The sequence below is a fragment of the Morus notabilis genome, unplaced genomic scaffold, assembly GCF_000414095.1.
Source record: "Morus notabilis unplaced genomic scaffold, ASM41409v2 Scaffold73, whole genome shotgun sequence".
In the NCBI taxonomy this organism is placed as follows: Eukaryota; Viridiplantae; Streptophyta; class Magnoliopsida; order Rosales; family Moraceae; genus Morus; species Morus notabilis.
The window spans coordinates 1110851-1130497 of NW_010358777.1; the positions used below are offsets into that span (position 1 = coordinate 1110851).

Sequence of the window (19647 nt, forward strand, 5' to 3'; positions counted from 1 at the left end):
CAAAAAGTAAGTGGAAGCATCGGCAATAAGACAAAGTTAAAAGTAGACCAAAGTTGATTTGCCCCCTAAAAAGTTAAAGGGCAAGTGGGTGACCTGATAGGGAATACCATGTGATATTTTTTTTAAAAAAATTTTATTATAATAAAAAAAATTAAATATAATATTTTTTAAAATTTTTTTAGAATTAATGAAATGAACGAGCACATAACGGTCCATATTTAATCTTAAGGAGGACTTAAAGGGCTTAAGGTGATCTTTGCTGATTATAAACTTATTTTGTTGAAAAAAAAAAAGAATAATTGATGCAAATTGAAAATCCATTTACGCATTATCTCTCTCATCTCCGGTCGATTTAAATTCACCCAGATTTGCATTAGAGAGATAAAACCAAAAATAAGTAAAAGTCTAAGATCTATGGAAGACCCATTACCAGATCTTTGGTTGCTTGGGTAGAAGAACGATTGAAAAATTAAAAACGCAAAAGAATAAGAATAACAAACACAATAAAACACTAATTGCAGGTGATGGGTATTGTAGATGTCGTTGTTCTCTAATAACATAAGAAGATGAAAGAACGTACAATAACTTGATCAATGAAAAATGATGCAACAAATCCACAATAATGTTGTCATAACTCAAAACGTTGAATGAAAAAGCACTGATTCGCAACAACCAAGGAAAAGAAACATCACAATCAAGAGAAAAACAGAGAGCAGTTTTATTTTATTTTAAGTGGCCTACAAGACCCAGCGTTTGCAAGATCGTTGAGGGGCGAAGAGATCGGAGCTCAACGACGGGCGCACAGGGAGGCAACGATGTTTGTGTGGCCCAGCGTTCGCGAGACCCGTTGAGGGGCTGGGAGATCGGAGCTCGGCAATGGATGCGCAGGAAGGCGACAATGTTGGTGTGGCGGGGTCCCAAACAGAGGGTCACGAGCAGTGCAGAGGAGAGCTGATCTTTCTGACAACGGCGAGGGCAGCTGAGGTGCAGACGGCAAGCGTGGGGTGCAGTGGATCTCCGGTGGGAGGCTGAGCGGCGGTGAGGGCGAAAGGGAAGGGTTGATTTAGATTAGATCTATGGGTGAGATTTAGTTGGCTAGAAACTGAAGGAGTTTGCCGGAGGCTATGGAGAAGATCTGATTTTCTTTTCCTCTGGTTTTCTTTTCTTTTCTTTTTTTTAGTAATAAATGGAGTAATTGGTGTTGAATCCTGTGTGAGAGATCTTATATTAGTTTGGTGTTCTTTTATGTTTTATTCAAATTCAATGGCTCTAAAAACTCACTCCCGATTAAGAAAAGGTAGTCACCCGGCTACCATAGACATGCCCAAAAGTTAAAGTTAGCTTTTAATTTATAAGCTAATCAGTAATCACTTCTTCTAAAGGGACAATGCAACCTGGCAACCAATAACACACATCATAGAGCAACAAGAGATATACATTCATATATATGTTTATATGCATATATGTAAAAGGAAGATTAATTATATGTGTTTTTGTGTTTGTGTCATTAGTTATCTTCTTTCTTCAATTAAATTAATAAACGTGAAGCCTTAATGGAAAATAAAAAACGCTGAAGAAAACACAATATATTATCAAGCAATTTTTTTTTAGCAATCTAAGATCTTCTTTTCTTTTTGTGCTTGAATAGCAATCTAAGGCCTCGTTCATTTCACGGATTCGAGTTTTTAATTCGAGTTGAGATGTGATATTTTCTGAAAACTTTTCACTGTAACAGAAAAAGTTTGATGTGACATTTTCTGAGAGCTTTTTATTGTAGAAACTTAAAACTGAAAACTCGAATCGGTGAAATGAACGAGGCTTAAGATCTTGCTTGTTAACATTCTATTTTATTTTTTTCCCTTAAAATACATTTTATATTTTTTTAGTTATTATGTTTAAAAAAGTGAAATGAATGGTGAAGATAAACTCAAAATGTACATAAATTTTGAAATTAATTTATGTAAATACTATATATAAAAAAAAAGATTTGCGAGAGTGAAAACAAAGTATATGTAAATCCGTGACAAAGAAACTACTTATGGGCACTTGGTAAAATACATTTCCACATATGGTGAAAAATTAGTTTTGTGGAGCTGCCTTTGTCTCAGAATGCTGCCATGCTTAAGTTTCTTGTAGAACGTAATGGCCCATTTCTACTTGTCAGAAATGCAGTAGTTTTTTTTTTAATAAAAAAAGAGATCTTGGTGCATTTTATGTCTCCTAATTCTTTCAGCTATAACATTAATTTTTAGGACAATTAAGTATGTAGAAAGGTTCTGAATTAATCTCTCATTGATCATCTAATTAGTTTTCACTCCCTTACATTTTATGTGAGGCCCGTAAAAGTCCACTTAATCTCTCATAAAAACAGGATAATAACGGATGGGTGCAGAGTATCAACAGAGACGCAGTAGATAGAGCCTCTCTCTTGATCCAACATGAAGATTTGGAGACAAAAAAAAAAAAAAAAACTTATGATTTTCTTTTGTATTTTACAATTAATCCAATTAGGAACAGGCAAATCATCAGCACTCTAAAATGTGTCATTTTTTCCCACTAAAATAATAAAATATAAACACATATGCCAAGGAAATTTGTTGTCCCAAAAATTGATGTTTACAATATTCCAAACCATGTGTACATAATTCAAAGGCACAATAATTGAGTGTCTCTTCTTCATCAAGAACTGACCAATCTCAATATGACTCGTATATATCATGTATCTTCTGCTTCAAACTCATATGTCCATTGGCAGTAACTTGAATTGCTCTTTTTTCTGATTAAAGCCTGTCAATGAATATAACCACACGAATCTCCCAGACGTCATAAAAGACCAGAAAAAGAAAACAAAAATGAAAGAGTACATTATATATTTATATTGTATGAATGCCCTAATAGTACTACACGTGGCTTACCGTTATATGTTTAAAATTACACCAAAATAATTTAAAAAAAATTGTAAAATTGACATAATCAAATACAAATTTAACGAACTTTTTTTTATACTCCTGCAATTATAGATTCAATAAAAGTAAAATAAAATAAAATAAAATAAAAAACTTCTTTGTTGCATATGTGAAATGACAAAGTAAACTGTGTTTGTTTCCTGGTCCCACAAACACAGAACCTTCACTTTGGAATTTGGATGGCAACCAGAACACGATTTCCTCCAATTTTTGTCACGAAAAGGCACTGCAGCTATGTTGTCTTTCTCTGTGATTTGTAAACTTTTTTAGAGCATCCATATATGGCAAGATATATTAAATATACTAGTATACTTAACTCTTTAATTTACGTCTTTGAAAGGAAAGGGAATCTGGAAAATGAGAAAAATTAGCGGCCATCAAATAATTTAATGGGTGAACATTGAACATTGAAAGTCGATAATGGGTTCTCAAATGTACATAGCTAGAAAGAAATTGGCTAGAATTTATTCTCCATTAATAAGTGGGAATGTAATGCAGGTGAAACATCAGGAATCATCTGTGCTATATTTATATATAGTACAAATTACTTTGTGCTCAAAGAGCATAGATTACTAGTGAGTGAACACAACCATTATATTGACCTAAACAAAAAATGAAAATGAAATTAATTGGTCAACTTTTAATGAAATTAATGCAGTCCATTTGGGCCTCCAGCCTGGCCTGATCTCATTAAGTAGAAAGTCGGTTCAGTCCAACTTGAAAACTCGGTGGACCGAGTCCGGGCCAAAATTTTATATGAATTTTTTAGGTATTTTTGTGTAATTATTAGATTTTTTTTTATGGAAATAGTAGAAAATAGACTAATATGAAAAGCTTAAAAAAGTATATAAGTCAACTTTTAGGTATAAAAATTAATAGGTCATAACTTAACAAGTTATGGTTCATAACTAGATAAGTTATGGACAAACTTATCAAGTTATGGTTCATAGTTAGACAAGTTATGGACAAAAATTGTGAATAACTTATCAAGTTATGGTTCATAACCAGACAAGTTATGGACAAAAACAGTAATTTAACCTATTTATTAACTTATGTAAATTATTGACCTATTAATTTTAATTCATCTTAAGCCTTTGCATATTTCCCTATTTCTCTCTTTTTTTTATTAAAAAAAGACGAGTTAGACTGATTATACTTTAAAGGCCTATGTCCTCATCAGGGTGGTGTTTTTTTTCTTTTTTTCTTTTTTTTTTTGGCGGGCAATTTGAATAATACTGCAAGGGTGCTCTTGAATCTTGATCAGCCTTTGGCAGAGCTTGTTGGCAAAAGGTTGTGGCATTGAATATCAGAGACTATACATTTGATCATTGTCACAACCTTTTTTCTTGCTTCTGAACTAGAAGCTCAGTTTGAACCAGTCAACTATTCACAAGTCTCAACCTTTTCTTTTTTAGCTTTATTATAGAAGCAGTCTGATATTGTTGAATAGCCATGACTGTCTCAGCTCTGCTTCTGCTTGCTATTTGACTCAATAATGCTGATGTAAAGAGGAAAGAAAAAAGTAAAATAGATAAGAAGTAAGGAGCAAATTAGTTGGAGGGTTGTAATGTGTTTGAACTTAAAAATTACTCCAAACTCCTATGAACTTGGATTTGGGTTTTGGATTCATTTCAACCTAAAAATTGAAGGTTCTACGGAACTTACTCCTCCCTCGCCTAAAGTACTGTTCATTAAACTCATTTTCACTCACATTTTTAAAAATTCATAATTTTAATAATGTAAGGAAATAGATTTAAATTTTATTCTCTATTTAGACCTTATACTACTAAACATTAAGAGGACGTTTGATTAATGGATTCAGAATTATGATTTAGAATTATTTTCGATTTACATGTGTTTTTTATGAGAGAAAATACTGTAATGAATCACGAACTATGACATAAATCCTTAAACTAAACGCACTCTAATTCAAACAGAACATTCACATATAAATTTAAACCCATACAAATTAAACCCCGGAGATATTTCTCACTAAAAAAAATGTGTATTAAATATTTGGGAAAAAAGGTAAAAACAAAATTGTGGCTGCTGGGATTCGAGCCCAGGTCTCCACGGCCACAACGTGGAATTCTCACCACTAAACTACAGCCACTAAGTCACATTCTGTATATAAGTTTTTTATAAATAAAAATTTAACGGAAAATAACAACCAGCGAAAAAACGTTGTTGCTTTTTTGTAATTTGAAGTCACACTTTGGGACCTCTACGCCTTGGCAATTGGTTTACCCGTCTCTCGTGATTCAGGACTGAAGTTGCAAATTAGATATTCTGTTTTCTAATGGCTAATTTTAAAATCATTACTCTCTAAAGCCTCTCACCACCTATCTAATTTCTTACCTATAACTCTGCCAGTTTCATCAATCAAGATGATATCATATGCAATCAATATACACTAAGGTACCTCATCCTGCAGATATTATGTCAACTCATCCATGACCAAAGCGAAGAGGTATGAGCTTAAAGGAGACCCTTAATGTAGTCCTATTGAGACTGGAAATTCACTTGACACCCGGCCACTTACTGATATCGACATGAGAACACTTGTAATTGTCCCTTCATACATATCCTTAATAATATCGACAAAAGATTTATGCACTTTCTTCCTCCCTAGCACCCGCCAAATCAGATCTCTGAGACCCTATTGTAAGCCTTCTCCAAAACAATGAACACCATATGCAAACTCTTTTGTTTCTCTCTACATCTTTCTATAACCTGACAAAGCAAAAGGACGGCATCATAGTAGACCTACTTGGCATAAAACCAAATTGATTCTTTGATATCGTGATAAATTTTTGCTCTATGACTCTCTTCTAAAGTTTCATAGTATGACTCATAAGTTTTATCTTTCTATAATTCGAACAACCATGTATATTATCTTTATTCTTATAAATTGGTACTACAATGTTGTGCCTCAATGAATCTCGCATTTTTCTAGTATCCAAAATCCCATTAAAAATCATAGTGAGTCATTGAATCCCAACTTTTCCTAGACATTTCCACACCTCGATTGGTATATCATCCGGTCCAACTGTCTTCCCTGACTTGATCCTTTTCAAAGCTTCTATTACTTCTTTTGCACTCACTCTACCATGGGACACGCGATGTCTCCCTTCTTGCAAAGCATAACCTCCAAATCTAATTTTTCTACATGTGTCCTATTGAGTAGGTTACACAAGTAATTCCTCTATCTATCTAAAATTGCTTTATTCTACGTTAGGACTCGTCCATCCTCATGCTTAACACACTTAACATGACTCAAATCTCTAGTTTTACGATCTCTCGCCTTTGCTATCTTGAAGATATCCTTCTCCCCTTCTTTTGTACCTAGCCTATTATACAGATCATGATACGCTTTCTTCTTGGCCTCCCCTACTGCTTTACTACTCTTGTCCTTAATGGAAAAACGAAATAATAAGTACTCTATAGTTATTTGAATAAAAATCAATGGACTAATAATATATGTGAACCAAACATCAAAAAGGTACCATTTAAAAAGGATATATTTATCTCCTTTTTTCATTTTCCAATCAGAGACTTTGGCAGGGTCGTCTAGATGTCCCTCGTTTGTTGTTGTGATTAACAAGGAGATGGGTAGAAGTCAAGTTTGAACGAAACAATGAGTAATACTGCCATAGTGCCATTGGTCAACACTTGGCGCAATTTGAACCGCCAGTCTCAGAAAGTCTGCTATTCACATGCGACGGAGAAGTAAACTTCTCATGAAATTGACGCGTGGAACTTGGTGAATAACTTTTGTGCAAACGATCATTGTCAAACTCACGTGAAGAGGGATAAAAAGACGAGAACAAAACTGCTACGTCAAACAAAAGAAGGAAAAAAAAAAAAAATGAACCGGGGAGAATTATGCAAGTAGCTGGCTGAGAATCGTCTATTCAAAGGTAGTTTTACGCCCACACAACGTTTCCACTTCACTAAGAAAATTTTAAAGAGGAAGGCTCTGAACCAAGAATGCTGAGAGGTACAGAAACGCCATAACAAGATTCTGCCATCCATATCCAGAGACGTAAATATCGCTCTACACATATTAAGACATAAAACTGAAACCCAAATGGCGTGCTTTCCTCGTTAGATTACCAACACAAAATTAGATAACTAACTTATAAATGATGGTTTATTTTGGTCGAAGCCGATACATTTGAATTATCCAAATTAAAATATACTAGAACAAACAAAACTTAATACTAGACTCTAACAACCATGAGGCAACAATTACTAACTCGTGTCCAATGACTCAAGCCAATCAGACACTTGCTATGCAGCCAGAGAAAATAGACCAAGAAATAATACTATGGTCTGTTATAAGACCACTAGATAAACAGCAGGAACACGTATAACTTCATTGCTAATATTACGTCGGACGATGCATTAAGCAATTATTCATAAATCAATCAGTCAAAAGATGCAGGCCATAAGAGAATTGATTAGCCGCCGTAATAGTCTTCTTCTTCCTTTTCCTCTTTCCAGCAGCAGCTCAGCGTTGATCGAGGAGAACCATAGCTGTCGTTAGTTCTAACAAACTTATGGCAGACAATGGAACCACTCATTCCGAGCTCTTTGTAGCTACTTTCACCGCAAGAGTATCCCTTTACATTGGGTGAACAATTTTCCTCTAGTGATCCACAAGCAACATCAGCATGCACAGCTATGGAAAACTCCCTCGGCTGGAAACAAGCTAAAACCCTCACTATCAGCTGCTCGAATTTCACGTCTTTCAGATCATACCCCACGGTTTCAAAGCTCGCATAGCTGAAGCCATCTTCAGGTGTGATATGGATGGTTGAAACTGCAGCTCCTTCAATAGCATTCATGGAATAACCACAGGGATCAAAGTCAAAATCACAAATTTCAGAATCTGGGAGGATCTTTCTGATGCCAGAGTTGATAGTCATTAGGGCCGCAGAGCTTGATTGAGCTTTGTAAAACACAGAAGCCTTTTCCTTGTCCAAACCAGTCATGCACATTTCTAGGGTGTAAACAGGGTCGACAGAGGACGCCGTATCAGCAGAAGCAGAGTAAACATGCCATTTCTGAGGTTCTTGAGAATTGCCCATTACATATGCCCTGCTTCCTGAACCAAGCTTCCCAAAATAGCTATCAAGGACGGCAACTTCTTCAACAAAGCTATGATGAGGAAAAGGCTGTGCACCAGGGAAAATGAAACTCCCACGAGAGTATCTCACAGATTTTACAGCAAGGGAAAGGGTCTCAGTCAACTTAAGGATAGGTGGGATAGAACGAAGTAACTTTGTAGTTCCACAGGTTTTAATGATGATTTTGTAAGGATAAACAAAGAGGCTAGACTCGGAAAGAACATAGGAGTCAACATGCTCATTTGAAAGGGTGGCAACAATAGTGCATTCAGCTGGTTGAAGAATCTCGTCCAGTTGGGCTTTGGACAGAGATCGAAGACCCTTCCCTTGGGGATCAAGAAAGATGCTTGGTTCATAGAAGGTTAATTCAAGCCTCTTCTCATAACCTTCGAACCCAATTGCAGAAACCGCCATCCTTAATAGACACTTACAGTTGCAAACAGAGAAAAGCAGTTCGGGAACCAAAACTGCAAAAGGATTGCAGTCTCAAAAACAGGAAAAGCGGAAGAGGTCGGCCGAAGAAGACAGAGATAATAAACACTATCTAAAGCTATAACAGTTGATGAGTCGCTTCACTTGGTCAGCTCGCTAGTTTAACAACCTCAGGATGGTTTGCGTGCGCACTGCACAACATAAACATGAAAGCATATATAAGTGTTGTTTGATCCATATTTCATGGTATCGCCAAAAGAGGTTTTAATCCGAAATATAATAGCTTCAAGTCTTAAATGCCTACAACAAGAACTGAAACTTACGTTGGAGTAAGCAGCAGATCGGAACTTCTTGATTCCACCGTTGGGTCGAATGTCTTCAATGCTGTAACCGAGAGGAGCTTCGTAGAATAAAGATTTACTGCTAGACTTCTTCTTGCCACCTTTGGACTCCATTAGTTCATCCAGTCGTGTCTAAAACATAGACATCGAAGAAATTTTAGTTATCAGAACAATGGTTCAAAGCAAAAAAGAAGACTATAAATCAAAATAAATGATTGTTCGAAAACCCCAGAGCATATAATATCTAGTCGCTACCTTGATAGATAAATCCAAACTCACAAGTTATGTACTGCACTTTATATATATATATATATGTATGTATGTATGTATGTATGTATGTATGTGTGTATATATATATATATATATGTATATCAATAATTTAATTCTGAGGCAATTATTTAAGCATCCCGAAGCAATTTTATACTTTCATTTTATAAAGCAAATTTAGTAATGCCTTAGGCTTCAAAGATTTAAAGGAATAGAAATGCAACAAATCCTAAATTCTAGACCAAATCCTCACGGATACGAAATCAACATTCAACAACTTTTTTTAGCATAAATCCAATGCATATCTAACATGAAAACAAACTTAATTTGCTCAAATCGCAAATAAGCAATGAATACCATAGAGAAAAAGAAAAACGCAAACACAAGATTTACAATATTTCAATGAAATTTAAGAAAGAAAGAGAGAAAAAGATATACTTACAAATAAGAAAGTTGAAGGTGATTGTTCAATAAAAAAAAATAAAAAAAAAAACGAAGGCACAGTTTCCGAATTTGATTCGAAATCGGAAAATTGAGAATAAGATATAAAATCGAAGAACAAGAAACCCTGGAATTTGGAGAGGAAATCGGATTTGTTTGGGGGTATTGTACTCTGTGCGCGGTTGTTGTCTTTTTGTTTTTCTGCAAATGTTCTGGAGGCAATCGAAGAACTGGGCCTCTTTTATAGGTGATATTGAGTGCTTAAAATTACTATCTTGCCCTTGCCTATATCTAATAAGTTTCCTGATCTTATATTTAATATTTGACTATAATGCCCTCCTCTAGTCCACGAATTAATTTCTTTTTCTTTCCTGTTCAAGTCCACTGTTTGTGGTCATGTGGTGTTGTGTAGACAGTATACACACACACACACACACACATATATATATATATATATATATATATATATTAGGAAAAGCTGGCAATTTTATTAATCACAGAAAATATCGTTTGTTACGACGCGACTAATAAAAGAAGGCAAAGAAAAAAACCAAAACATACTAGTAGAGAAAGTAAAAGCATAACCAACTAATACGTGGGTTATATTGTTCTTTTCACGATAAGTGTAGCAAGTTAAGCCACAACGAGCTTGGATTTTCGTAAAAAAATTCAAAAGTAAACCTTTGTTATAGTTGGTAAACTAATTCATCATGCCATTATGCAATTATAATAATTGAATGAAAAAAGCACACATGTCTAATGAATAATAAATATATACTTCCCCTAAAGAAAAAAAAAAAAAAAGACGAGTGCTAATTTTAGATTCACTTGCAACGTTAAGGGCGTTTTTTAGGTACTAATCGTCGTCCTTAAAAAAGTAAGAACATCATGTACGTCTCATGCAAATTGGTTGGGCATTTTGAGTTGTTGCGTCATGAGATGATACTTGGTTAAATTTTAAAAGCTTGTTATCTGTTTTAGAGTATTTTAGGAAATAATAATAAACTGACTGGAATTAAAGTTTTTGAAGTGCCCACTGGTGGAAGATTGATGGAGAAACTTGTGTTTATGAGAGCAAAAGCCCAAAAAAAAAAAAAACAAAAAACAAAAAGAAAAAGAAAAAAATGCAGAAGTAGTATTGAATAACTGTAAGAATTGTGAGGTGTGAATTTTGTGAGATGAGAGATAGGACATGTGGACTAATTCTAAATCATTGCATTTATATTAACTGCAAAGAGAATTAGTTGAAGCCTTAATTTGTGTTGGTTCAACTAATAGGTTGTTGTGAGAAAAATAACCTCGGTTGGGGCCATTAGTTAAAAAAGCATTTACTAGGACCATATTTGAAAAAAAAAAAAAAAATTTAAAGAACAGTTTAAAAATTGTTTAAATATAGACATGATTTCTTTAAAAAAAAAAAAGAGAGTAAATAATCAAGTAACTAAAACAATTAGTAACCAAGTAGGTTAAAGTGAGTGTGAAATAACAAAAGTACAAATTTCATTCTCCATTTCATTTAATATTATAAAATTAATGTTCTACTTAATTAATTTTACTACTTAATTATAAAATTAATCCCACTTTAAAAGTCTCTCTCTCTCACACACACACACACACACACACACATCAAAATCTTGAATAAAAAGTGTGAATAAATCGGTGACTAGATCAGGACTACTCTATTAGATACTTCACATGTTAGTTAATATCACATGATTAACATAAAGTAATATATATGCATTCCTTGGGTTGGGGAGAGAAGTATAATATACGCGTAGGTATAAAAACTATCAGAAAAGAAGAAACTCATACAATTTGGTCCAAATCCAAATCTGCATACCTATTAATGTTGCGTTGTAAGAATGCTTCATCTTGTGTCCCTCAGTCCCTCCTCTATCACTATAGCTTGGTCCCCCTACTAGATGTTACTAGCTAGTTATATATATTTATATATATATATAGGAGCCATAATTTTGTTTTGTTATATTTAAACTCTCTATTTGTCGTATACACTGAAAGTACAAAGTTACACAATCTTAGCTACTTATATTTAATATTAAGGAAAATTTCATTTTGATACTGTGTTATATCAAAATATGAGTTTGGTATTTTTTATTTTTAATAATTTTATGATGGTATCTTGACCTTTTAAAAAATTTTCTTTTAGTACTTCAGGACAGTTTTTTGGACACAAAAATACAAAATTACCCTTATTATAAATATAAAAAAAATTTTAAAAAATCTTAAACCTCCAACTAAAGACCTAAACTTCATTCTACCCTAAACATAAATCAAAATCTTGATTGCAAGTTTAAGATTTTTTAGAAAATTTTTTTATATATTTAAATTTAAGAGTAATTTTATTTTTTTGTATCTCAAAAAACTACACTGAGTAACTTAAAAAAGATTTTTTAAAAGGTCAAAATACTGACATAAAATTATTAAAAATAAAGGGTATATTTCGACATAATAGAATACCAAAATGAAATATTACCTTAACATTATTTTGCATGTCGTTTAGAAAATGGCCAATCTAAAACCATGTGAGTCAATCACGTCCTCAACAATAGCAGTCCAACCTATGGTGTTAGGGCTTATGATGCCTTCGAGGGCAGTTTGGTGATTGATTAGCAATCAAAGGGGACTTCAGGGATTTTGATGATTATATATTATTTATTTGGAAAAGGGCAAAACAGAAGGAAGTAAAGGAAATAAAACAAAACGCAGAATCAGATTCGTGTGGAAAAGGGCAGCTCTACAATTGTGTGGCACTCTTTTGACTATAAAGATTGGTTGATCATGAGGCTCGTAGGCTCTTACACTACGTGTATATATATAAGATGGTTATATTCCTTTTCACATATGCATGTTCTTAACATATATACTCTTGAGTCTTGTCGTGGATTTCCCACTTGCTAATTATTCACATCTTTTTCTTTAATCATAATACAATTCACTCTTTAACTTTGCCATGCATAAGTGCTTGATGAGTGAAACTTCTGTTTAGAACTAAATATTGGAAGAGGAATCCAATTAAGAGATTTTTACACAAGAAAGAAAAAAATTCTATAAAATAAAAGAAAAAATTTAATGACGTAAATTATCATATTTTTTTATTAACTATATAATTTATTATAACCGTCCGAGTAATATCATACTGTTAAATTAATAATGTCCACCAATAGACAAATATTATAATACTGACCATTAAAACTACACTCACAGTGTTATTAAACCCACACCTTATATATATATATATATATATAAATAAGCCGGTTAAATTCATATGACTCACTAGGTAGACTTTTCATGATGCAGGGAAAAAAAATGACTTCTTAATGTTGCACCTGATATAATATTGTGGAATATTCCCTATCACATGTACCAAAATATATATGCAGATGCCACATACGTATATATATTAATTCAGCTTTGTTTAGGTTCCTAATATTTCTAAAAAAAAAAAAAAAAAAAAAAAAAAAAAAAAAAACACTATGCTTTGATTCCCAAGCCAAAGACATATAACTCATATACTATTAGCTACTTTCATGGAGATCAACTCTTGACCAGAAATTAAAATATAGAAAAACTGGGAAATTAACTAATTTAAGAATTAAATTATAAGAAGAGATTACCTCAACTAATTACTTACATGGTGGCAATTGAAACACCCTTATTGCCGCCCCTGATGAAGAACCGAATCATATTTCCGAACAAAATTGACCGGCCAGCCAATTAGGTACCACAAAAGTGCTTTTGGGTCCTCATGATCTTTTTCTGATCACTCTCTCTAGATATGCTACACGTGTTGAACGTTGCTCTAATTAAGCATTTTTTTAGGTGGGGGTGGGAATAAATGACGTTACTAAAAATGAGGAAGAATCCAATTATTAATAAATCAAAGTTGTAAGAATAGAATCTGGCTTTTTAGTGTCTATGTATAGTTTGAAATGAATAATATATCTTTAATAATAGATGCCTTTTAGTAGAGATAAGTCTCTAAGTAATAGAAAACTTTTGAATTGATATAATAATTTATGCAATATATATATATAAGCGTTTACAAAATGTATATTATGATTGATATCGTAATGAACAAACATATTGCTTATTTGTTGTTGGCTTTTATCTTTGTGCCACTTGGTTGGATTATAAGTCCTTCTGCACAGGACGTGTAGTTGCTTAAAGATTATTCTTCATGACGGGAATCAAAGCTGTACATCAACAAGTGTCCCTTCGTGATCACTCCAATAGAAAATCATATGTGGATCGTATGAACTAATGCACGGTATTAGTAAGAACTCTTGGACGTCTTAAACCCTTTTTCTAGAGTTTAGGACAATCAATATTTAAGAGTTCTTATTCTTACCCATTAAAAATAGGATAAATTGTTGGATCCTTAATCCAACGTTGGGTTTAAAGAGTGTGAGCCTTTAATGTATAGAGACTTAAGGGTAATTTCTATTTTTATAATGAGTTAAAATAAAAATACTAAAATATAACATGGAAGTTATTTATATATAACGGTTATGGTCCCCAGATCACACGTTACATTCTATTCCTTCTGATATCCCATCATCAAAGAGAGTACATAGATAAAGTTAAAGGGTTCTCTAGGAAAACATGTTGATCTTGAAGACAAACTGCACGACTCTAAAGAGAAATCAGTCAGCATGGATTCAGGTACGCTTCCGCTTACAGATTTATTAATTCTTGATGATCTAACATGAATGTTCTTGGCTTTTGGGTGATGGTTTTCACCAAATTATTGACTTCTAACACAAATTACTTGTTTCCCCCCGAACTACAGACCTTATCACAAAATACCTCTTGAATTTTAATTTTATCTTTTTTTCTCTCCAAACTTCAACAACTCTTACAAATTTCTCTCTCTGTTAAATTCTTACTTCTATTATTATTGTTGCCACCATTGATGAACCTTTGAGGTTTCTTAGGTCAAGTAAATTAAGAGAAAATTGGTGTAGCAAAAAATATGATAATTCCTACTGCGTAATTGCACTTCCGTGTGATACTAAACGAGAAAGGAGCTAATAGAATAATCGTGTACTAAAAATAATTCAATGACACTCATTCTTTTTATATGATATGTGTTATTTCTATTAAAAATCTTAATATAAGGAGTTTTTTATTAGTTTTTGCATTTCTCATAACATTTTTGGCCAAAAATTTAGGTGAGGGGAAAAATTTGCAAGAGTTGTTGAAATTCAGAGAGTAAAAGCTAAAATTAAAATTCAGAAGGCATTTTATAATAAGGCCTTTGAGGGGAAAATGTGTAATTTGTCTAAAAAATAATATATATATATATATATATATATATACACACACATTGTCTGTATTTTAAGTTTCTAGTTAGTAGCACTACGTGCTTCGCACGTGGAAGTATTTTTATTAATTCTAGGTGCAAATCGAAGTTTTGATTTTAACATATTATTATTTTTTCAGTTTTTTGGTAATAAGAGTTTTAATTGACTGTTAATCAATAGTTAACACTAACATTATATTTGCAAGAATGAAATATTAGGGAAAAAAGTTGGAGGAATTTTAAAATATAAAATAAAATATTATGTTGTTTAATATAGAGAAAATTAAGAGAAAAACGATTGAAAATTTCATATAACTATTTCTTAATATTTTTAATTTCTAAAAACAAACAAAATAGAAAAAGAATGTTGTAAAAACAACAAAGGTATAACACAATTATTTTTTTATTACTTCTACTCTTCACTCATTGACATAAAGTATATATTATGAACAAAAATAATATTTTAGAGAATGAGAAGAATTTTTTTTTTTAAATAGAATGTACTTTAAAGTATTATTAAAAGTGGGACAAATAAATCAAAGAATATTTTTGATAACCTAGATTTGTAAACATTCCGCAGGAAAAGAGCAAATTTTAAAACATAAATTTCAAGCAAAAACAGCAGGAAAAAAATTAACTCAACAAGCCTCAAAACAATTTATCATGTAAGAAAAAGTAAAGGCCACAAAAGACTAAACAAGGAGGAAAAACAAAAAAAATAAAATAAAATAACAACAACAATAACAACAAAACATGAAACTACTCAACTACCCACTGAACAGTTCTAACAAGAGAGAAAAAGTAAAGGCCACAAAAGAAAAAAAAATAAAAAGACAAAAGTTTTCTCATATATAGAGTGAAATTTTCCTTGACAAACACAAAAAAAGGAAGAAATAAATTGTCTCCATATGAGAAGAAAAAAACTCAATTAAAATATGAATGTATTTGAAAAAATTATTTTATTGTGGTGATTAGTAAAAAAAAGGTTTTTATGAATGTCACTTTAATAAAATAAAATGATTAAAAAATAATTTAATTGAGGATATATTATTTGAAACAAATTATTTAACATGGATAAATTAGAATAAAAATATTTTAATTATACATATTTTAAGATATACGATTTTAGAAAAAAGGAAAAGAAGGAAAAAGAAAAAGACAAAGACAAATTAAGAAAACTTAAAAAAAAAAAAAGAAGAGAATAAGACAAAATAAGAATGAGACGAAATAATTTGACCAAAATTTTTAATAGTGTAAAAAAGAACTCTCATTTATAATATAGTTATAGAATATAGATTCAGAAAAACTACCATATATTCCTTAGACTAGTCAATGCTCAATTCGATTGATGTAATCACAAAAATGTTCTCAAAGAAAAATTACAAAAAAAAAAAAAAAAAAAAAAAAAAAAAAAAAAACAATTATGGTTTACTTTTTTTTGACTTTTTATTTATGTTTTACAACAACAAAAATAATTTTTAAAGGGGGACGCATGGGTGCGTCTTGAGATAATCGGGGGTTTTTTTTTTGAATTTTTATTTATGGTTTACTTTTTTTTGTCTTTAAGGATCTCTGAGTCATTTTAATAATTGGAATTAAGCATTGATTGGTGTATAAGACAACTCAAAACACTCATCCCACACTAAGCCCCTGCCCTAGGCCCCTAACTATAATTTAATAATAGCAAAAAAAATTTTTTTTTTAAAGTTATACAAAATAAAAGAAGAAGAGAAAATTTTCATTCTACACGTGTCAATGCAAGAGAACGACACAGAAAGTACACATAGGTGTATAAGACACGTGTCAAACAACTATTAGACACATCATCATTAATGTGGCTATACAATTTGAAGACACGTGGCACCTAAGTTCAGTGTAAAAAATACGGTCCCGTTCATTTCACCAATTTGAGTTTTGTTACAGTAAAAAATTCTCAGAAACAGTCACATCTAACTTTTTTATTACAGTAAAAAAATTTTCACATAAAGTCACATCTCAACTCGAATTAAAAATTAGAATCAGCGAACTAAACGGATCCTACGTGTCGCAAAATAATTGGCCACATCAACAATTACGTGGCAGTCCATGTTGGCAAGCACACAGCAACCGCGTATGTAGGATTGTCACTTATCAACACGTTATTCGTCAACTCTTTATCTACGCCTACGTCATACACCACATCAACTCCACATCTACATTATTTCATATGTGGCCTGACATCAAGTGCTACATCATGAAACACACGTACTACAAGCGTTGGCATCCACATCATCATCAACGCGTAAAATTACACGCCAAGTCATCAAACACGTCTTCTGCCATGTCATTTCTATCACTACGATAGTGGGACCCACATTATTTCCCCCACACATGATTTGGAGTATTATTATCTATCCTTATATGTGTGGGTAGACGCGGACTATTACCTACACATTTAAAAATGTGTGGGTAATTACTTTTCTTGACGCAATATTTTCTACACATATTGATATTTTTTAAATGTGTGGATAAAAAGTATTAACTACACATTTAAAATCTTTACCCACCACATATATATGTCCGAGTAAAACTGAAATTTTCTGCAGTTTAAAGGATAAAAGTCAGCAAGAATACGCAAAACAGAGAACAACTCCGCATGGGGGGGCATCATGAAAAAATAAACCAAAGGGGCAGGAAATCTGGATTTGATCCCAAAAGGCAAAGCATAAACTTGGACCTTGCTGGCAACTCCAAATATGCCTTGTTAACATCTAGCCACAAACTAAAGGAAAAAAGAGTACATATCTAAGTCGCTGATGACCGATTAATTAGAAAGAGATCATTTTAAAAATCGACAGAATTATGATGAAGATGATAAACACAAAAAGCGGGACTCTGAAACCAAAAGTTGAATTATCATACCTCCACGGAAGACATGGGAAACACTGTCATTAAAAAAGGTCAGTTAGGAATATTAATTCATCTAACTTTGAACCGCCAAGGAACAGAAGAAATTCTATTTTTCCAGCGAGAGATTATGATCCCAACTGAAAGACTTGACAAATGCCAGTACTTAATTGCCTAATTTAAATGCTATGTATACTTTGTCATTTGACATATTAAATTATAGTTGTGTTGAAAATGCTGTTGGATAAATCTTAGCGTACGGCCCTACATACCCACGATTCCTATTTCTTCATTCATGTATATATTATCGTCACTTAAAATTCTTGGTGTTCTTCATATATATTTCCTGGTTGCTGTTAGTAATTGATCTTGGAGGTTGCTATTGAGTTGTATCTTCTCTGATTTCATAACAGTGATTAACTAATCAAATTATAAAACGTCATTTAATAGGAAAAAGTTATTTAAAAGGATATTTTTATTTTTTAAATGATGTGCCATCATCTGATTATACACCATATTTTAAACACTGAAATATTAAGTCTGACGTGCGGACATATATAATTAAACATAAGTTTTTCTCTACAGAAAAAAAAAAAAATATATATATATATATATATATTATAATGTTATGACAGCAACGACAGATTGTAGTGGAAGGTAGTAGTTCTACGTCTTCCATGACATGATATATATAGCCCGGCCCGACCATTATGCAGGTGAACATTAATGCGTGAGCCCTTATATATACCGACTGATTGACCTACATGCGCTGGCAAAGTACTCTTTCTGTGGGGTAATAAACAGTGATCAAACATGCAAATGGAAATATATCCATGGTACTGTCAGTCTTCGACTTTTATATATATACATACATACACATACATATGTATATTCAGAAACTAGGTCTCTTCTTTGGTTGATACTAAATTAGGTTAATTATAAGCGCTTCATTATTTATTTGAATAATATAGGCAGTATGAAGGTAAAAAAATTGTCTTCAGGGTAGTTGAGAAAGCTCAGTATTTATTAGAGTTGTTGGTTGTTTTTATTTATTGTTCGTGTTCTACTTCTTGCAGCTAGTTAATTAATGCGAGGTCAGTGTTTCTAATATATCTCAATATGTATATATAGTCAACTTGACAGATTATCACTGTTTACGGTTGGATTTCGTCAACAATAAACCCGCCGGATTACCATGGGGTTACCCTTTGGATTACCGGCTTGTGGGTTTAATGAAAGTGTGGATTCTAGTTTGATTTAAGTATTTTTGTGTTTGAATGAACTGTATGTAAATGAACAAGAAGAATTTTACAGTGGTTCACTCTATAAAATTAGAGCTACATCCACTGTGTATATTGTATTTCTTTTGTGGAGGTTATAGTTTACAATAAATGCTATCTCTCTCTCTTGCTCTTTCTCCTCTGGAATCTCTGGATCTCTTCCCTATTGGGGTCCTTCTTCTTTTATACTCGGGCTTCCTTCACTGGGTGGGTTTCCTTCGTAGGTAGGAACACTCAAGTGATCTCCCTCTCTAGGCCCAGACATAGCCCACTAATTAGTACTGTTCACTCAACCAATTAGTTTTCTATTACGGCTCTGTGACTCTCCGTAATATTTTTCTGTCCCCTGGGGGGGCGGTTTGTAAACTTGCAATTAATGCTGTCAGACTTCTCTTACTTTTGCACGTAACCCGTCGTGTATTAAAGGGACGTTCCCCTCGTCGTCGGCGCTGTTTAGCCTTTCTCGCCCTTTCTAGCGATCTTTTCTGCAGTCGAGGGATCTTGTCGTGTCAACCCAGGCGGAGTCAACCGTCGACGCCTCATGGGGTCGTCGCCCTAATCATGGACTTCATCTTCGGG

At 32.8% G+C, this 19647-nt stretch overlaps 1 protein-coding gene and 1 non-coding gene across 2 annotated transcripts; both read right to left on the reverse strand.

Moving 5' to 3' along the window:
• Window positions 1-5007: 5007 nt before the first annotated feature.
• TRNAH-GUG lies at window positions 5008-5079 on the reverse strand. The gene has a single exon. It is a non-coding gene; the product is annotated as a tRNA-His (tRNA).
• A 2013-nt stretch (window positions 5080-7092) lies between these two features.
• Window positions 7093-8701, reverse strand: LOC21409192 (S-adenosylmethionine decarboxylase proenzyme). The gene has a single exon (XM_010093385.2). It carries the CDS (start codon window positions 8510-8512, stop codon window positions 7430-7432), a length of 1083 nt encoding a protein of 360 aa, XP_010091687.1. The 5' UTR covers window positions 8513-8701; the 3' UTR covers window positions 7093-7429.
• Between the last annotated feature and the right edge of the window lie 10946 nt (window positions 8702-19647).